This window comes from Leptonotus elevatus, chromosome 1, assembly GCF_054856555.1.
Source record: "Leptonotus elevatus isolate MCC_2025b chromosome 1, RoL_Lele_1.0, whole genome shotgun sequence".
NCBI lineage: Eukaryota > Metazoa > Chordata > Actinopteri > Syngnathiformes > Syngnathidae > Leptonotus > Leptonotus elevatus.
The window spans coordinates 44,365,806-44,382,535 of NC_141239.1; the positions used below are offsets into that span (position 1 = coordinate 44,365,806).

General features: G+C 38.9%; 1 protein-coding gene across 2 annotated transcripts; it reads left to right on the plus strand.

The window, feature by feature from the left end:
- The first annotated feature begins 8,698 nt into the window (after window positions 1-8,698).
- igfals (insulin-like growth factor binding protein, acid labile subunit) lies at window positions 8,699-11,110 on the plus strand. Of its 2 annotated transcripts, XM_086074186.1 has the most exons (3): window positions 8,699-8,866; window positions 8,978-9,061; window positions 9,137-11,110. In XM_086074186.1, the coding sequence occupies exon 3, from the start codon at window positions 9,142-9,144 to the stop codon at window positions 10,876-10,878; it is 1,737 nt and encodes a 578-aa protein (XP_085930312.1). In that variant the 5' UTR covers window positions 8,699-8,866; window positions 8,978-9,061; window positions 9,137-9,141; the 3' UTR covers window positions 10,879-11,110. The 2 variants fall into 2 exon arrangements, with proteins under 2 accessions (XP_085930312.1, XP_085930230.1); XM_086074104.1 differs by having other exon boundaries at window positions 8,703-9,061.
- The last annotated feature ends 5,620 nt before the right edge of the window (window positions 11,111-16,730 follow it).

Below are 16,730 nucleotides of genomic sequence, written 5' to 3' on the forward strand. Positions count from 1 at the left end.
AGTCGTGAAAGACCAGAGCAAGTGCTTAAGTGTACAGTACACTTAAGCACTTACTCTGGTCTAGAACCGCGTTAGAGCACAGAACAACCAGCTATGAACAGCAAATTTGTATTACATTAATACATAATAAGTATCTAGAGATAATATAAGACAACAGCTACATATTAAGCACGCTCGAAAACCGGAACGGAATTGGTTAAGGCTGACGTCAGCCATGGCGAGGATCTTATTTATTTATTTATAAATACTTATTTATTTATCTTATCAAAAGTATATTAAATATTTAGAATATCAACAATGTTATTTGCATCTATTTGCGCTATTTTGCGCCACAGAGTACTGAGATTTGAAATCGACACCACAATAGGTCTCAAAATGACTCTGAAAAAATCGATTTAGCTTTGCTAAAATACTATATTTTGATTTGTTGATTTCATTATAAATAAAAACGCAGCCACATTTACATACACATGCAAAATTTGAAAGAAAAGAAAGAGACAAATAATTACTTTCTACATTGTGACCCTTTTATCAGGAAATGTTTACCTTTCACATTCAGAAATACTTTCATTATATTATATATACCATTTCTGTAAAGGGATTCTATTTATACTATGATGTGAATTTTATCGCTTAGACCTCAGTCCCCAATTTAAGCAGTTCTCTGACAAAAATACGGATTTTTTTGTATTTATTTTTTCAACATATAATATTACATGTATATGCAAAGGAAATGTACATTAGTACATTTAAAATGATTTTGGCAAATAAAAAAATATTTTTTACGCACACATATTTGCATGGAACCATTTTAAAAACCTTGAAAAAGGACTTCCTCTCTCACATAGCCTCATTATCCTCATTAAGCTTAAAAAAAGTCGTAGTCGTTCTTTACAGAGGATTAATAACATATTCCTGCAAGAATTGTTCGATATTTCTACATGTTTTGCTCCACTGTTTGTCTTCGAATATCCGTTTTTTACAGTGTTGTATAACCGTGACACCGATGCTATTCGCTCGCCTGACTTTGACATTTTATATTGTTTGTTACGATGAAGCTATATGGAATTTCCAAGGCAAAGCTTTGTCGCTGTTTTGAATACACGCCTTTGTCTTCTGTTAGTTTGACAGCAAACTTCAACTGGGAGTGTTTATCAATGTGTGTGAAATGCCTTGCCCAAGGACACAATGACACATGACTTGGGGAGAGCGGGGGATTGGACAGCCGACCTTCTGGTAACTGGACGACCGTCTCGACACCCTGAGCCACGGCCGCCACACAGACTACTGCTTGTTGTAAAGTCAGTTGAGTTCATTGCCACCTTACAGCACTCGTATGTCACATTCTTGCATTTAAGGCAAAAAACCCTTTGAACGACGGTTCGTCTATCGGGTCATTCTCAAGGCACCACTGAAATGTAGTTTAATACATTCTCAAGAACAAAAAACGAAAAGGGCGGAAATGACACTGACTGTTACATTTATTGCATCACAAGTAAGCACATCTATACCTAACACACACACGTGTGTGAATTTTTAACTTTTTTTTTTGGTTTACACAAACTGGTGAAATGATCAATATTGTGTTTGCTGCTGGGGTAATAATTTCCAGTTCAACTAGTCAATGCTATTGAATGTTGCATGTACACATTGCTACACTATCCATTTTTGCTCGGACAAAAAGAGAGTGACGTGACATTACGGTTATTATGAAGAACTACATATTCAAAGTTTAGTGGCTTTTATGGTTGTTTTCATGTCCGGAATGTACAGTATACCTATTTCATGCACTCTATTTGTACTCAATTGATTCACACATTCTCCAATAATTGGGGAAAAATGCCTTTTAATACTAATATTGGACTATTCAAGATTTTAGTAACTTGACTTTTGACGGTATGGACTGAACAAAACAAACTTTTTAGGTTAGTAGTTGACACCCATTTGGAGGAGTTTTTTAAACCAATTATGTGTTTTAAGGGGTTCAGAAAATGGATGGATGTCGCATTAATCCAATCATTTAACAGGTGGCTGACTAATTTATAATAAAAAGAAACTAATATGGCATCAGTACGTGATGCTATAAAACAGAAATACAGTCCAAATTATTTGAATTTGTAGCGGATTGTAAAAAATAAAAAAAAAGTAGAGCTGTCAAACGATTACATTTTTTAATCAGATTAATCACATTTTAGAATTTTGATTAATCACGATTAATCGCTTAATAAAAAATGCTTTTTTAATCAACATTTTCCCCCCGCCAAATTTAAAGAGCATTGGTTATGTGTTAATTATTTTGACATTCAATGTTTTGAGGACGTCTTCAAAAAAAAATCATCCACTACACATGCTCATCCTCCTCTTTTTTAAATCAGTTAATTACTTGCATAAGTTAAAAAGGGGAAAAAAAATACCCCAATATTTTGACATGAAAAAATATTCTAAATGTGATACCCAAACATTTATTAAATTATGTTTATTGCTAAAACATAACCTGTGCTACCTTAAACGTAGCCATCCGCTGTCACGCTAAAGGATCATCTATGGTCAAAATGAATGGTGCAATTAATCTGCATAAATTTATAATTAATGCAATCATTTTTTGTGATTTTGACAACACACAAACAAAAGGGAAAAGTTATTTGTAATTTGCCACCCACGTTGTTCTATAATGTGACTTTGTGTTTAAATGTGTTTCAGCAGTAAAATAATATCATGGTTTTGTTTGTCTTGCTATTAATTTTTTATTTTTTTTTAATAGCAGGCTGTCTTAAGTGTCTGTATTGTGTCATGAAGCTGATTTCGCATTTGTTATTGTAAGTTCTAGACAGCCAAACATCTGTTTTCTGCTAAACATAATGTTATTATTTGTGTATTAATCATGTCTTGGAGCACACTGTTTGGCTGCCACCAGTTGTTTCTGACTCAAATAATTTGCTGACGAAACAAAGTGAAAACAGAACTTCACATAAGGAAGATTCTCCCCTCCTTTTAAAATTAACATGCTAATGAATATTATACACACTAGCATCCTCACATTAATACCAATGGATGATATTTATTGTCCATGTTCTCCAGTTTCTGTGTTTATGGGGAGTTGTTAGTGGGGCCTCTGCAGCAGACGTAACGAAACGTTAGCCTCCCACTGGGAATTCCAAGCGCTGAGTTCAAGGGTAGACTGAGGGAAAGTCAAGTTGTCTGGGAAGATGGAAGAAAGGAATCCTTAACAGTGACTGGCTGTGTTTGTGCTCATATATATTTCGACACAGACTGACATCTTGCCAGAACGGCAAGCTGAAAATATCCTAAAATATTCTTACATTTATGCTGTTGTTACACCTTTGTAATGTGTGAATTAGTCAGACAACAAAAACAAGGGAAAGAAAGAAAATGAATGAGAAAGAAAGAAAACGAAAAAGAAAACGAAAAGAAAATGAAAAGAAAAAGAGAAAAAAAGAAAGAAAACAAAAAGAGAAAAAAAGAAAGAAAGAAAAGAAATGAGAAAGAAAAAAAGAAAATGAAAAGAAAAAGAAAGACAGAAAAAGAAAGACAGAAAAAGAAAGACAGAAAAAGAGAAAAAGAGAAAAAGAGAAAAAGAAAGAAAGAAAATAAATGAGAAAGAAAGAAAGAACAAAAGAAAAGAACTGTGAAAGAAAGACAGAAAAAAAGAAAAAGAAAAAAGAAAGACAGAAAAAAAGAAAAAGAAAAAAGAAAGACAGAAAGACAGAAAGACAGAAAGAAAATAAATGAGAAAGAAAGAAAAAAAGCCCAAAGTGGGAAGAAGATGAAGTGCAAAGTGTCTACTGCCAAACATAACTAACATATCTCAGCACCTCTAAAATATTTGTTATAAGCATCCCTATATTGGCCCATGAACATTTCTGTTGCGCTAAAGAAACTAAGAACACTTGAAGAGACCAATATAGCACAAAATGTCACCATATACGACATCAAAAAATGGGATAGTATGAAAATGCAACGTTTTACTGTTTACATAAAAATAGGTGGGATGTCGGAAACCTTGTCGAAACGCAGTGTTTAATCGCTGTCTATAAAATGGAACTATTAAAAACATTGCAATCATCCCACAGGCACAATTACGATTTTCTCTCTCCCTTGTTATTGACCTACACTTCTGTCTATATTTATTCACTCCTCTACCCTCAAATGTGGAACAGGAGCCCTGGGCAGTTAACTGACTGTTAGCGCTCATCATAATATTCTCATCACCTTCCAATGACACACTTTTACCTGCTTATTTGTGACCAACTTGTCACAAATGGGTCATTTCAGGAATCTCAGCCAAATGTCTGCATTTGAATATGATGAGCTACTCGCCTGCTTAAACATGACACCGGGCTCGTTGAGTGAAGTCAAGTTAACAGTTACAGCTAACGAGACAGGAATGGTCTCAGCAATGTAGCATTTCAATGACCAGTGCGCCATTCACAAAACATACTGTACATGTTATAGTATAGTGAAAGCCAGAACAATTAAATGCTCTTTGTATTAACTCATTCACTGCCATTGACGGCTATAGACGTCAAAAATTCATTTGAACTATTTCTATTAGTTTAACCATGTTTTCCCACTTTTAGTAACAAGAGTATGAAAACCTAGAATTACAATTTTAAAACGTAATCGCCGACACCCCAAATTTTTTATAATCTTTTATTTTTTAATCTTTAACTCTTTGACTGCCAGACGTTTTCAGAAAAGGGATGCCGCCAGTGCCAGCCGATTTAAGCATTTTGACTGATTTTCAAGGTCCACAGAAAATGTTCTGTTTGGACTATGGAAACACACGTACTACCAAATGAAAGATTGGACTTTCATCTTTCATCAGAAAAAAAGAGTTTGTTTCTACCTTATTCCGTTCTTTAGTAATCAACAATAGAAAATGGTTAGTTTGACCCAATTTCGCCTGTGTTGGACCAAAATACGGAGAAATCAAGCTTTTAGTGAAACGATATTATTTCATGCATTCTAGTGAATTTGACACTTCTTTTTGTCCATGAATGATGCCACAAACACCTAAATAGTGCTTTACTTCTATAAAACACTACCACCAAGAATGAAAAAGTGTTTTTTGATAGCAAAATACGTTTATTTACATTCAACAGTGTAACAATTTGACAACAATTTGGCAAACTATTTACAAATGTGTGCAACTGTGGTGCTATTTACAAATATGTGGATGTTTCAACGACAGTTTTTCTTTTTGTAACACTCTCCTGCGTGCAAGGAGACGCAACAGCATTTGCACAAGATTGCCTCTTCGCGTGCGCCACTTTCTTGCCGGCCGTTTTTTTCCGGGGAATAGCAAGTATATACTGCAGTGTGTCATCAAGTCTAATATCAGGATCATGCTACGGTTACGTTACGGTGGTGTTACGTCTCGCTTCCCCGTGTCCTTCAGTTGCTATACCGGGTTGGTAGGAGATGTTCTGATCCATTTTATCCACTCCATTCATGGTGGCATCGTAGTCCAGAAACAGTGTCTTCTCCGTGATCAGACTGTACCCGCTCCTCCGATGAATATGCATTGGACTCGGGGTACTCTTCATTGTCCGATCGAATGTCCGCTTGTGCAGCTCCGCGTTTTCCGGCCTTAGCAGCGCTAGCCGCGCTAGCCGCGCTTTGCCGGTGGGGCTTACTACGTGTTCATAACAGTCACGTTGGCGTAGAGCTCGGAGTCATCTTCATCATCATCATCAATCTGCATTGGTCGATGCCAACTCTCCATCGCCCGATCGAATGTCCGATTGTGTAGAAGTACCCGGCCGGCTATTGTGCGCGTTTTCCGGCCTTAGCAGCGCTAGCCGCGCTAGCCGCGCTTAGCCGTGAGGCTTACTACGTGTTCATAACAGTCACGCCAAAGCTTCCAACTTTGGCGTAGAGCTCGTTGTCATCATCATCGTTGACATCAATGCGCTTTTTAGTATTGATTGATGCTTTCCGTCTTTGAAAAAAATGCTCAAGCTGAGCTGCTTGTAACCGGTTGCTTGGTCAAGCCATTGTGGCTTGGATCAGCCATTGTCTCCTCAACACTCTAGCTCCGCCTCACGTCTTCTACTGACGCCCACGGTGGGCGGCCCATCCAACCTTGTGCAAAGAGAGTCATCGCTGTCCTCTAGGGGCCAAAACGAGTCTTTGACTAATCAGATCTGCCTGATACTTTCAGCACAGCTGCCCAAGGCTTTCCTGCACCCGTTTTTGAAAAAAAAAAAAAAAAACATAGGGGACGTCTTTTAACGTCCTCGGCGCCCTTCCCTAGGTTTATGCTAAACGTTTTATAACGTTTATGGCAGTCAAAGAGTTAAAAAAGATTATTAAAAATTTAATATTTTTTTAAATAAACTTTGCTTTTTATTATTATATATGTTATTGTATTATTATTAAAAATGTAATAAATATTTTTGAATCTTTTTTCTTCTTTTTTTAATCTTTAAAAAAAGATTATTAAAAAAATTATATTTTTTTCAATAAACTTTTTTATTATTATATATTATTATATTATTATAAAAAATGTAATATATTTTTTTGAATCTTTTCTTTTCTTTTTTTAATCTTTAAAAAAAGATTAAGTAAAAATTAAGGGCGTCAGGCGATACATTTTTTAATTGTAATTAATCGCATGACTTCACTAGTTAACTCACAATTAATTAGATCATCTTCTATCATAAAGTGAATCGCTGCAGACTCTATCAGGTGAGTTGTCAGCATTTTATTATCAAATTATCACAAGTTGTGTGTTTGGGGGTGGGGGGGGGGTTGCGCGCATAAGACCAACACATTTTCCATTTAAAGGACAAAAAGAATAATAATAATTCCACAGCAATCACGCACAAATCTACGATCCCTTGTAGTGGCACAGAAAGGCAACTCCGTGCACCACTATGCTAGCAAATAGCAACACGTTGGCCATAGAGGTCAATGATTCAGTGGAGTCCTCAGGAGGATGTGTCAGCGATTCGTTTTGTATCATTGGATTTTGTCACATTGGTCACAATCAATTAACAAAGTGTGGCTGACTCGCACCTCTTTGGAGATGTTGGTTTCCCCTCTCGAGATGACTTCGAGTTTTGGCTACTGTTAATAGCCCATGGGAAGGCTGCAGGGTGTCAAAGGCTTTGAGGGGGCACCACATTTAAGAGCACTGGGACCACCTGCATGGGTGAAAGGCCACTTCACACGTGTGTTCAGCTCTAGCCACCCCAGTTTTTTAAAGGACTATAATGATGTTTGCTCTACACTCTAAAAACTATGGGTCAAAAATGGACCAATCCTCTACTTTGAGTCAAGAAATGGGTCTTATAGACAACTCATAAATAATGGTCAGATCCTTTACTTGGGTCAAAAGTTTATTTTTTACTTGTAAGAAGTTATTAAATAATTATATTTATTGTCAGGGTCGGCTGTGGTTTTGGACCCAAGAGCGAGGAGGCCGAGGTAAAGTCAAAAAACAAAAGGGTTTTATTAATTAAACAAAAACAAGGTGGTGCACAACGTGCCGACAAAAAACAAAAAAGTCCTAAATCAAAGCAAACTCAAGTGGCATGACGAGGAACTCGCAAAACATGGGCGAGGCGACAAAACTTGGAAACGACAACGGGCCGACCCAGACCGGACAAACACAACAGACTAAATACACCGACACTAATGAGACACACCTGAGGAACACAATAGGCCGAGGGCACCGATTGGTCAAACACACTGGGAAGGGAAGAAACACAGGTGGACGTGATCACACATAACGAGACAAGGGGAGAAATCAGGAGCACATGACAAACGCCAACCACAGACAAAAACAACAAACATACCCATAATAAACAAAATCCAACCCCTACAAAACCGAAACCTAACATTTATGTGTTTTAATAGTAGTTGTATTTTGAAACCCGTTTGTTGTTATGGCCGGGTTCCTTTTAAAGGGAACTTGTTTGTCACTGACACAATTTGGGTCCACCAATTTGCAGTGGATGGCAGTGTTGACGCGTCTTGAACAGTGAGTTGAGATTTACCAACTGACTCAGGTCTCAGTATTGAGTTTTGATGAACTTATTCACAAAAATAAAGCTTGTTACATGCATGTACTGCCAATGCTTGTTTAAACACTAAGGAGAATTGTCACTTAGTTTCAACTGTGATTTAGCTCTTAACGTGTACTTGGATAAAAGCCTAAACTCATAAATGCAAAACAAACAAAAGAGAGAGCAGTCGTAACAAGTCTGTTTTTAGGCCAGAATGGAAAACTCTCTTGCAAGAATCGAGTAGGGAAATGGACAAAATGTTTAGCTCTTTATTCCATTCACAAATTAAACAAATGCTGCTAACTTTGTGGGCATGGTGTAACAAAAAATGCCAGATTTTTCACAATGAAGTTCATGTGCCTAAAACACGTTATCTAAATATGGCTGTGTTGTCCTTAAGAGCATCACCAGTTCATGGCTGTCTAAAACAACCCCAGATACCGAGCGAAAAAGTAAACAAAAAGTTAGCCATTATGACTACAGATTAGGAAAGCGACCTCTGGACTTCCACTGTCATCTAGTCTCTTGTGCAAAGGGGGGAAAAAAAATACAGACTATGCCTCACATTATGAATTAACGTCACATCATGACGTTTTTTGTGAATGGACAATGTATACCAAGTTTGTTTGAGTTAGTCTCGAGCAACAGGGTTTATCTTATCTCTTGTCCACTGTGCAGTGTATCATTTACAATGCACAGTAAATGTACTCAGTAAACACCAAAGGCCACCAAGACTAAGCCACCAATTGGATGGATAATGCCGTTTATATATCAATGACCCACAAATATATGAACAACTTCTCTGTTTTAGGAGAGGTTGTGGATTTGAAGGGGTAAGTCACTTGCACAATGTGACTGCTGTTTTTTAAGACCAGATGGAAGGCACTGGGTTAAGCGAACACATCCGTTTAAAAAAAAAAAATGGTTGGGGCTTGCCTTTGCAGACATTCAGCAAACGATTGCATAAGGTTGAGTCACTGTGCAGCTCGCACACTACGCTCGTACAAGCGAGACGTTCCAGGTTTAAGGTAAGCCGTTTATGTGTCTCCTCTCAGGACGGATTTCTCATAGTGCATTTAACCAGACACTCCATCCGTCCACAGCTGGGATGCAAACCCTTGCATTGTTCTCGTTGTGGGTACTGGGAACATCAGCGGTGTTGCCCGACCCCAGCCCAACAACAGAAGAACCCATTCCGTGTTCTAAGGGATGCGCCTGTCTGCACGATGACTACAGCCTAGAACTCAACATGTATTGCAGCGTCCGCAACTTCACCCAAGTACCGACGGACATGCCGAGGGCAACGCACTCTCTCTGGCTAGACGGCAACCATTTCACAGCGTTGCCGGCGGCCTCGTTCAAGGATCTCAGCAATCTGGACTTCTTGAATTTGCAGAGCGGCCAGCTGGCAACCGTGGACGCTCAGGCTTTCCGAGGACTGAGGTCACTGGCTCATGTTCACCTTGAGCGCAACCGCCTACGCACGTTACCAGGTACCGTATTCCAGAACACGCCAAACCTCGCCTCCATCAGTCTGCACAACAACCAGCTCACCCGCATTGAGGAGAGACTCTTTTCTGGACTCTTGCACATGTGGCTTCTCAACTTGGGATGGAACTCAATAGCGGTCTTGCCCGAGAATATTTTCCACGACCTGCAGGGCCTGAGAGAACTGGTCCTCGCGGGAAACCGACTTGCCTACCTGCAGCCGCAGCTCTTCCAAAATCTCGGCGAACTAAAAGAATTGGATCTAACGGGAAATTCCCTCAAAGTCATCAAGGCGAACGTGTTTGTGAAACTGGTCAAACTGCGTAAGCTTTACCTGGCCCAGAATCAGATTGTGACTGTGGCGCCGAGAGCCTTTGTGGGCATGAGAGCTCTCAGATGGCTGGACCTCACCAACAACAAACTGATCAACCTCCATGATGACACCTTCTTGGGCTTGCACAGCCTCCTTGTGCTGCGTCTTTCCAACAACTCCATCGCCGGAATTAGGCCCAGGACTTTTCGGGATCTGCAGTTCTTGGAGGAGCTGCGTCTGAGCTACAACAGAATCCGTGCCCTGGGCGAAAGGATTTTTGAGGGACTTGGACATCTGGAGGTTCTCGAGCTGGAGCACAACCAAGTTCAGGACGCACAAGTGGGTACCTTCACGGGACTCTCCCATGTGGCCGTCATCAACCTGTCGGGAAGCTGCTTCCATAGTCTACCCAATCAGGTTTTCAAAGATCTGTCAAAGCTGCACAGCCTTCATCTGGATAAAGGCTGTCTGACAAAAATCACGAGTCAAGCATTCACTGGGCTGTCAAGTCTCCGCAGACTTTTCCTGCAGCACAACAACATTTCTGTCGTGGAACGCCAGAGCTTCGCAGACCTGGTGGGCTTACTGGGACTGGACTTGAGTTTCAACAAGTTAGACGTTCTCACTAGCCACACGTTTTCTGGTCTTAAGAATCTGGAGTACTTGCTGCTGTCCAACAATGAATGCCGTCAGTTTCTGCACAACGGGACCAAGCATATTCTTCCAAGGCTGCGTTACCTCGACCTGAGAGCAAACGCCTTGACGAGCTTCGTTCCGGATTTCTCGGAGAACATCGAGAAGCTTCTGTTGTCTGGAAACCGTTGGAAATGCGACTGCGGCGCCATCTCGCTGAGGACCTACAGCTTGAGGAATCCTTACGTGGTCCCTCGGCAGGTGGAGACCCACGCCGAGGGCGAAGAGCCCGACAGCACCATCACCATATACAACAACATAACATGCGTTAGCCCCGCACGTCTTGCGGGTCAGGACCTGCGAGATATTGACACTGAACTCTTCCAAACATGCAGAGCAGCCGTACATTGATGCAAGCAACAAGTGGGGTTCAAGTAGTCAACCCAAAAAAAAAAAAACACACACACACACAAGAAACCAGTTTGTTTAGTCAACTTTGTGACAAGTACACAAAAATGGCTGTTTAATGAAAAATAATCTTGATCTTGAAATAACGCATGTAGATATGAGTGAAAATGTGTTTACCTTATAATAGTTTGAGCTGTAAGTGCTGGAGTGTGCAATAAACGCATCGAAAACTGTACTCCCACCCTTTTTTTGTCTTCATTGTCAACAACAACACAACAGTTCCAATGAACCAACAAGGGAGCTACTGGGGGTTGTTGGTTTAGGGTTCCAAGAAATGGTGGTAAGACAAACACTTTGTTGCTGTAAAGCTGATTTTTCAGGTAGGCCTTATCTGTACTTTGACCTGAGTATTTATTTTTCTTATTCTGATTTACTTTTAACCTCTACACGTGAAAACAGCTATCTGTACTTTCTTGGTCTTACGTTGTCAGAATAGGCGCACTACTTTTTTTCAAATTCTGCAGAAGAAAAGAGAGAGGTCTTCTTGTGGTATCTTATAAGATGAAAAAACAGGAACAGGAACAATATGGAAGAATGTTAACCCGAGAGTATTAGCAATGATGATGCAAGACATTAGCAAAAGCAAGTGATTCTTATAAAAGAGAATTGGTTGAAGTTATTGGCTCAATTGGCTTGTGTCATGTAGCAGCTTAATATATATATATATATATATATATATATATATACATATATATATATATATATACATACATATACACACATGCGCGCACGCACGCACACACACACACAGGGTAACGTGATTGTCCTTTACCGTTTTTGTTGACTAAAACTTGACAAATAAAATGTTTTTTTGGACTAAAATGCTTGATTTATAGTTGACAAAAAATGGACTAAATAAAAACGGTATGAGGTTGACTAACTATAATAAAAACTAACAAGCGTGATTGAAACTGGGCTGAAACTCAGGCTAAATTAAAAAATGGCAGATAAAATTAACACTAGTGTGTAGTTTGTTGATATGGAGAGCTGTTTGCCATAATTATTTTGCCGTAGCTCTGGCTAACTAACATGGCCGCTTAACTAGCACATTCTCTAAAGTTGCCGTGAATACCTCAGGACTTGCTGGTGTGATTTGATGTCAAGACATGTACACGTATGTATTGTGTTTGTGAGGACTACCTTGGCTACGTTTTTCTGCTTTAAGTTCAAGCCACTGTAGAAGTTTGGAGAAAAACAAAACAATGTGCTAGTTTTTTTTTCCCAATCACATGGCGCTGTTTAGGAGAGTAGATATTTTCAAACTTATGACGTACTGTAGGTAACGCTGTAAACGAGCTCGTCACATTAGCATATATCTTTGGAGTTTTCTGTGCAGAGTTCCTCAATAGGGCAAGAATAATACAAAATACACTAGAAAAAATAATAATTAAAGCGGATTTACAGAAATTAGCCAAAGTTGCTCGTTTCTCAGAAGGTTAATAAAGGCATTGCGAAAGACGGTTTGATATGTAAATCAAAGATAAGCATGATTAACATTTCCCTCTTTTGTTGCACTAAATGATATGAATTGATATGGTAAACTCAAATCTTTAAAAAGAATTATGCTGTGGTAAGGGGCAGAAAATGGATTTTTTTCACTAACTAATGCACGGTGCTGTTAGGCTGCCATCGAGTGGGAGGACGGCAAACTGCACTGGTTTATCACAGCAAGGTTTACACATAACACCATTTTTGATTGTTATTCTTTGGGCTAGAACTTTATGCAATAAGCAGGTGAAATTAATGGTGTGCCGTTAAGTACGATTCGCTCCTTTGGATTCCAGTTGTCTCTTTACTGCCTTAATCCTCAAAGTTTTTTGTTTAGTTTTTTAGATTCATATATAATGTGTATACTTTTTTAAATATACTGTACATTTATACCAGTGGTGGGAAAGCAATAATCCATCCATCCATCTTCTACCGCTTATCTGAGGTCGGGTCGCGGGGGCAGCAGCCTTAGCAGGGAAGCCCAGACTAAAGCAATAAAGTCCTTAATATATGGGTACGTTTATAATAAAAGAATCAAGTGTGTTTAATAATTCCATTTCCCTTTGGGTGACTATAATCATGACTTCAATTAAATGCAAAAAATAACAAAATAAATAAAATCATCAATCACACGTAGCAGATGAATTTTTTTTGTTTAATTGTCAAGATGATAAAAATCTTGTGGACTCTGTAAACCATTACAACACTGTAGTGTAACAATTTAACAAGTGTTAACAAACTAGTCATACACTACAGAAAATATGCAGTACACAATCTTTAATGCAGAAATGAGAATTTTAAAAAAAATTACAGAAAAAATATCTGGTATTACACTAAGATTTGCACCTATACGGTAGGTTTGAATGAACTTCTGGTGATTATCAGCTTGAATTCCTACATATTATCACAAACAAATTATCAAACCCACTGACAGGAATAATCCTATTAAATCCAGTTTCCATTTCACTGCGTCAACCTTGAAAATAAACACCTTTAGTTTAGTGCTAATACATTTGTTTTTATTGAATAGCAATTTACAACTAGATGCTACATCAAAATGAATGAAATGCGCTCTGTAGTAATAATATTCCAGTGACCTCTTCATTGAATACCTAATTTAGAAAAATACATTCAGGGCTTGAAAATGTTAATCTTAATAATAATAATCATAATAACAACAACAACAACACTGAGTCTACAGTACATGGAACAGCTAGTTCCAGATTCAGATTCTTTTTTACTTTCCACAACAATCGCTCTACTAAAGTCATTTTTCAATTCCAACACCACACTCAACGTCATCACACGTGTACAAGATTGCATAAATCGTCAGGCTCACATGTTCATAGGATGGCAAACAAGAGTAACTAGAATGCAAAACAGATTCAAAACGATGCTGTTTGGTGCTTTTTTGTTTCCCATTTGGCGACGGACTGATCTAAATGGTGCCCTTAATAACGGAGTATTGCTGTCCTTTTCAGTTCTTGTCTCGAATGGGATGGCAAATACAGAGAGTGACGGAAAAATAGAGCCTTTACACGCCTATGTCGGACCACTTCCTGGAATTAGCTTCAGTTATGCCTTAATTTGCTAATGAAACACAAACATAAATGAAAGAGTAGGGAAATAGTTAGCCAGTTAGGTTACGTTAGCATATTTCAGAGACATGTTAAAGACTTTAGTGGCAGACTGAGTTGTTTATGAGATTGTTTTTGAGCTTTTGTGAACATGTTTTCATGTCTAAGGAGCTGGTAACTCATGCTGTCTTTGCGCTTAGCATGAGCGAAGTGGCTTCCATTTGCATTCTCAATCATTGCGTCACGTCGCAGGGAATATCTCGCTGAAAGTTCAGAACTCTGCTGTCGCTGTCCGACTGATCAACGGACAAAAACGGCATTAACGTCATTTGAATGAGGGAGGAGCTACACTTCCTTGTTAGTTCTTAGCATGGTTAGCGAGCCGACCCTAAAACACATTCTTCAAACTCTCTGGGTAAATTTGTGCAGGTTTTCATGTTCTCTGAGCTGCTAATTACGTGTACATAATCCTCCCTTGTTAGCGCTTAGCCAGGTTAGTGGGCCACATACCCCAAAACATTCCGAACTCTTGACAGAAAACAGCCATGCTAAATAAATGTTCACGTCCCTTGAGCTGCTACTTCTTGCTCTGTTGCTAGCGCTTACCATGGTTAGCTGGCTAGCCTCTTGATATTTTCCAAGTCGCCAGCCACTGTGTTATACTATGGAGAGATTAATGATCAGATGAGCAGTTAAACTCTTGAATTTTAGTGAGCAGTATGGACATGAACTATATCAATAACATTGCCTGGAAAAGCCGAATCCTAACGTGGACTAGAGCCTTGCTTGCGTTCGCATTCTTGGCTCTCAAAACAGTCCTGTTTTCGAGCGCATTGCTATGTTGATGGAAAAATTAACAAAGAATGGATTTGAGAGCGAATCGCCTCTGATGGTTGAAGCAAAGTAAGCGTGCTCCACTTTGCACAAAAGGGTCTACTATCCGCCACTTTCAAAAAGGGTCTACCGTCTGCCACTTTTAAACCTTTTAGCCTAATTGGCCAAAATAAAAAGGTTACAGAGCATCATTGTCCACTTGACTTATGTAAGGCACTCGATTTTTGGATCTTAATTTGTGGAAATGTGACCCTTTTATCGCTCAGGATAACACAAATTCAATTATAAAAAGGCACACAAAGTCCTAATAAAAACAGCTGTGCTTACAAAGTGGACATTTTGGATTGTTTTGTTGGGATGAAATGAAGTCTGTATTTGTCACAGATAAGCTCACGTTCCAGACGCTGAATTAAAAGCACCGTACAGTATCATAACAGTATAGAAACTAAAAACAAAACATCTACTGTATAAAGCGTTTAGACTGAGTAGGTAAAGAAAACTTCAGAATAGTGAAGCCGATATGGCCACCGCAAGAGCACATTCAATTTCTGAACTGTCCTTAACAGAACCTTTGAAATGGCCGTAAAAACACAATTAGGTGGTATTTTAACTCAGAGAAAAAGCCTTGATTTATTACTGCTAATTAACTATTTAAGGTAGTAGGTGATTATCTTCCTTAGCCTTTATTAACTTCCCTTGGTAACTGAACGAAAAACTTCAAACTGAAAGTACAGCTCTTTGGTAAAACTGCAACAAACACGGGCTCAAGTGTGTTGACGTTAAGCAAAAGCCAAGAGTCCTGTTATTTAGCCGCTAAGTGAAATATTAAAAGGCCCTCAAAAACAAAATGTGGTATTACAGTATGGTGTATGAAGATAATATAGCGAAACGTGCGCTTTTCCAGTAGACCCAATCAACAACACATGGTAACCGTTTTAAGCGGGGTACACACGTAGAAAGGCCAATTATGTAATCAATGTCTCTAAATAAAGATGATCTTGACAGCTGAAAGCATACACTTGCCATTTACCCCTCGCCATTGTGCAGGGACGGTTAAAAAGTTTAAATTAATTAAGTGTGTGCCCCGATTTAGCTGGTCCATATTTGGGCAAACCCAAAACATTGTAAATAGATCAATACTCACTACGGCTGCCTCTTAACTCAAATTCGCAATATTCTTCCACTGCACTATTTTACTGACACGTCAGGGAATGTAAACTAACAAGCGGCTAAATCAATTGTGCCTGCAGACACTTCGCATGGGTTTTTAAAAGCGAGAGAGATGATTCATTAACACAGTTGAAGGTCATTTTAGACGGACTCGATTACGTTAATCACGGAAATTGTCCTAAGAGCTTTTTTCCGTACAAATGCATGTGCCCTTTTGTTTGCATACGGCCAGGAGAGAAAGCTGCACAGGAAGAGCACCGCGACCAACGACAAGGACGCAGGCACTGGCAATGTTCCATCAAAAATAATAATCATAATGAAACTGGGCGAATATTCATATGCTCATGGTGTTTATGTCAACTTTTTTGACACATTTCATCATAAACGGCCCTTTTCTGCTTCTACAATTTCATTTTAAGGCACTTTAGAGCTGGAGGCTGATATGTTCTAGAGGCTAGTTTCCTACACGAAAAAGACAATACATACTCCTCCATATAAACCTTTACAAAAAGCAAAAGTAACTGATTGAACCACATGTAGCGTGTGCGCGCGAGTTTTACACACATTTCAGCTGCTGGTTATGCCTAATGCATCATTAATTTGCATTTATTTGATTGATCCCCCCCCCCCCCCCCGTTTATTTATAAATTTAACTATGAAAGTAGAAACTATTAAATACTTTTATTTTCCTATTAAATCTTATTATGCAGAATCATGCCATGATTT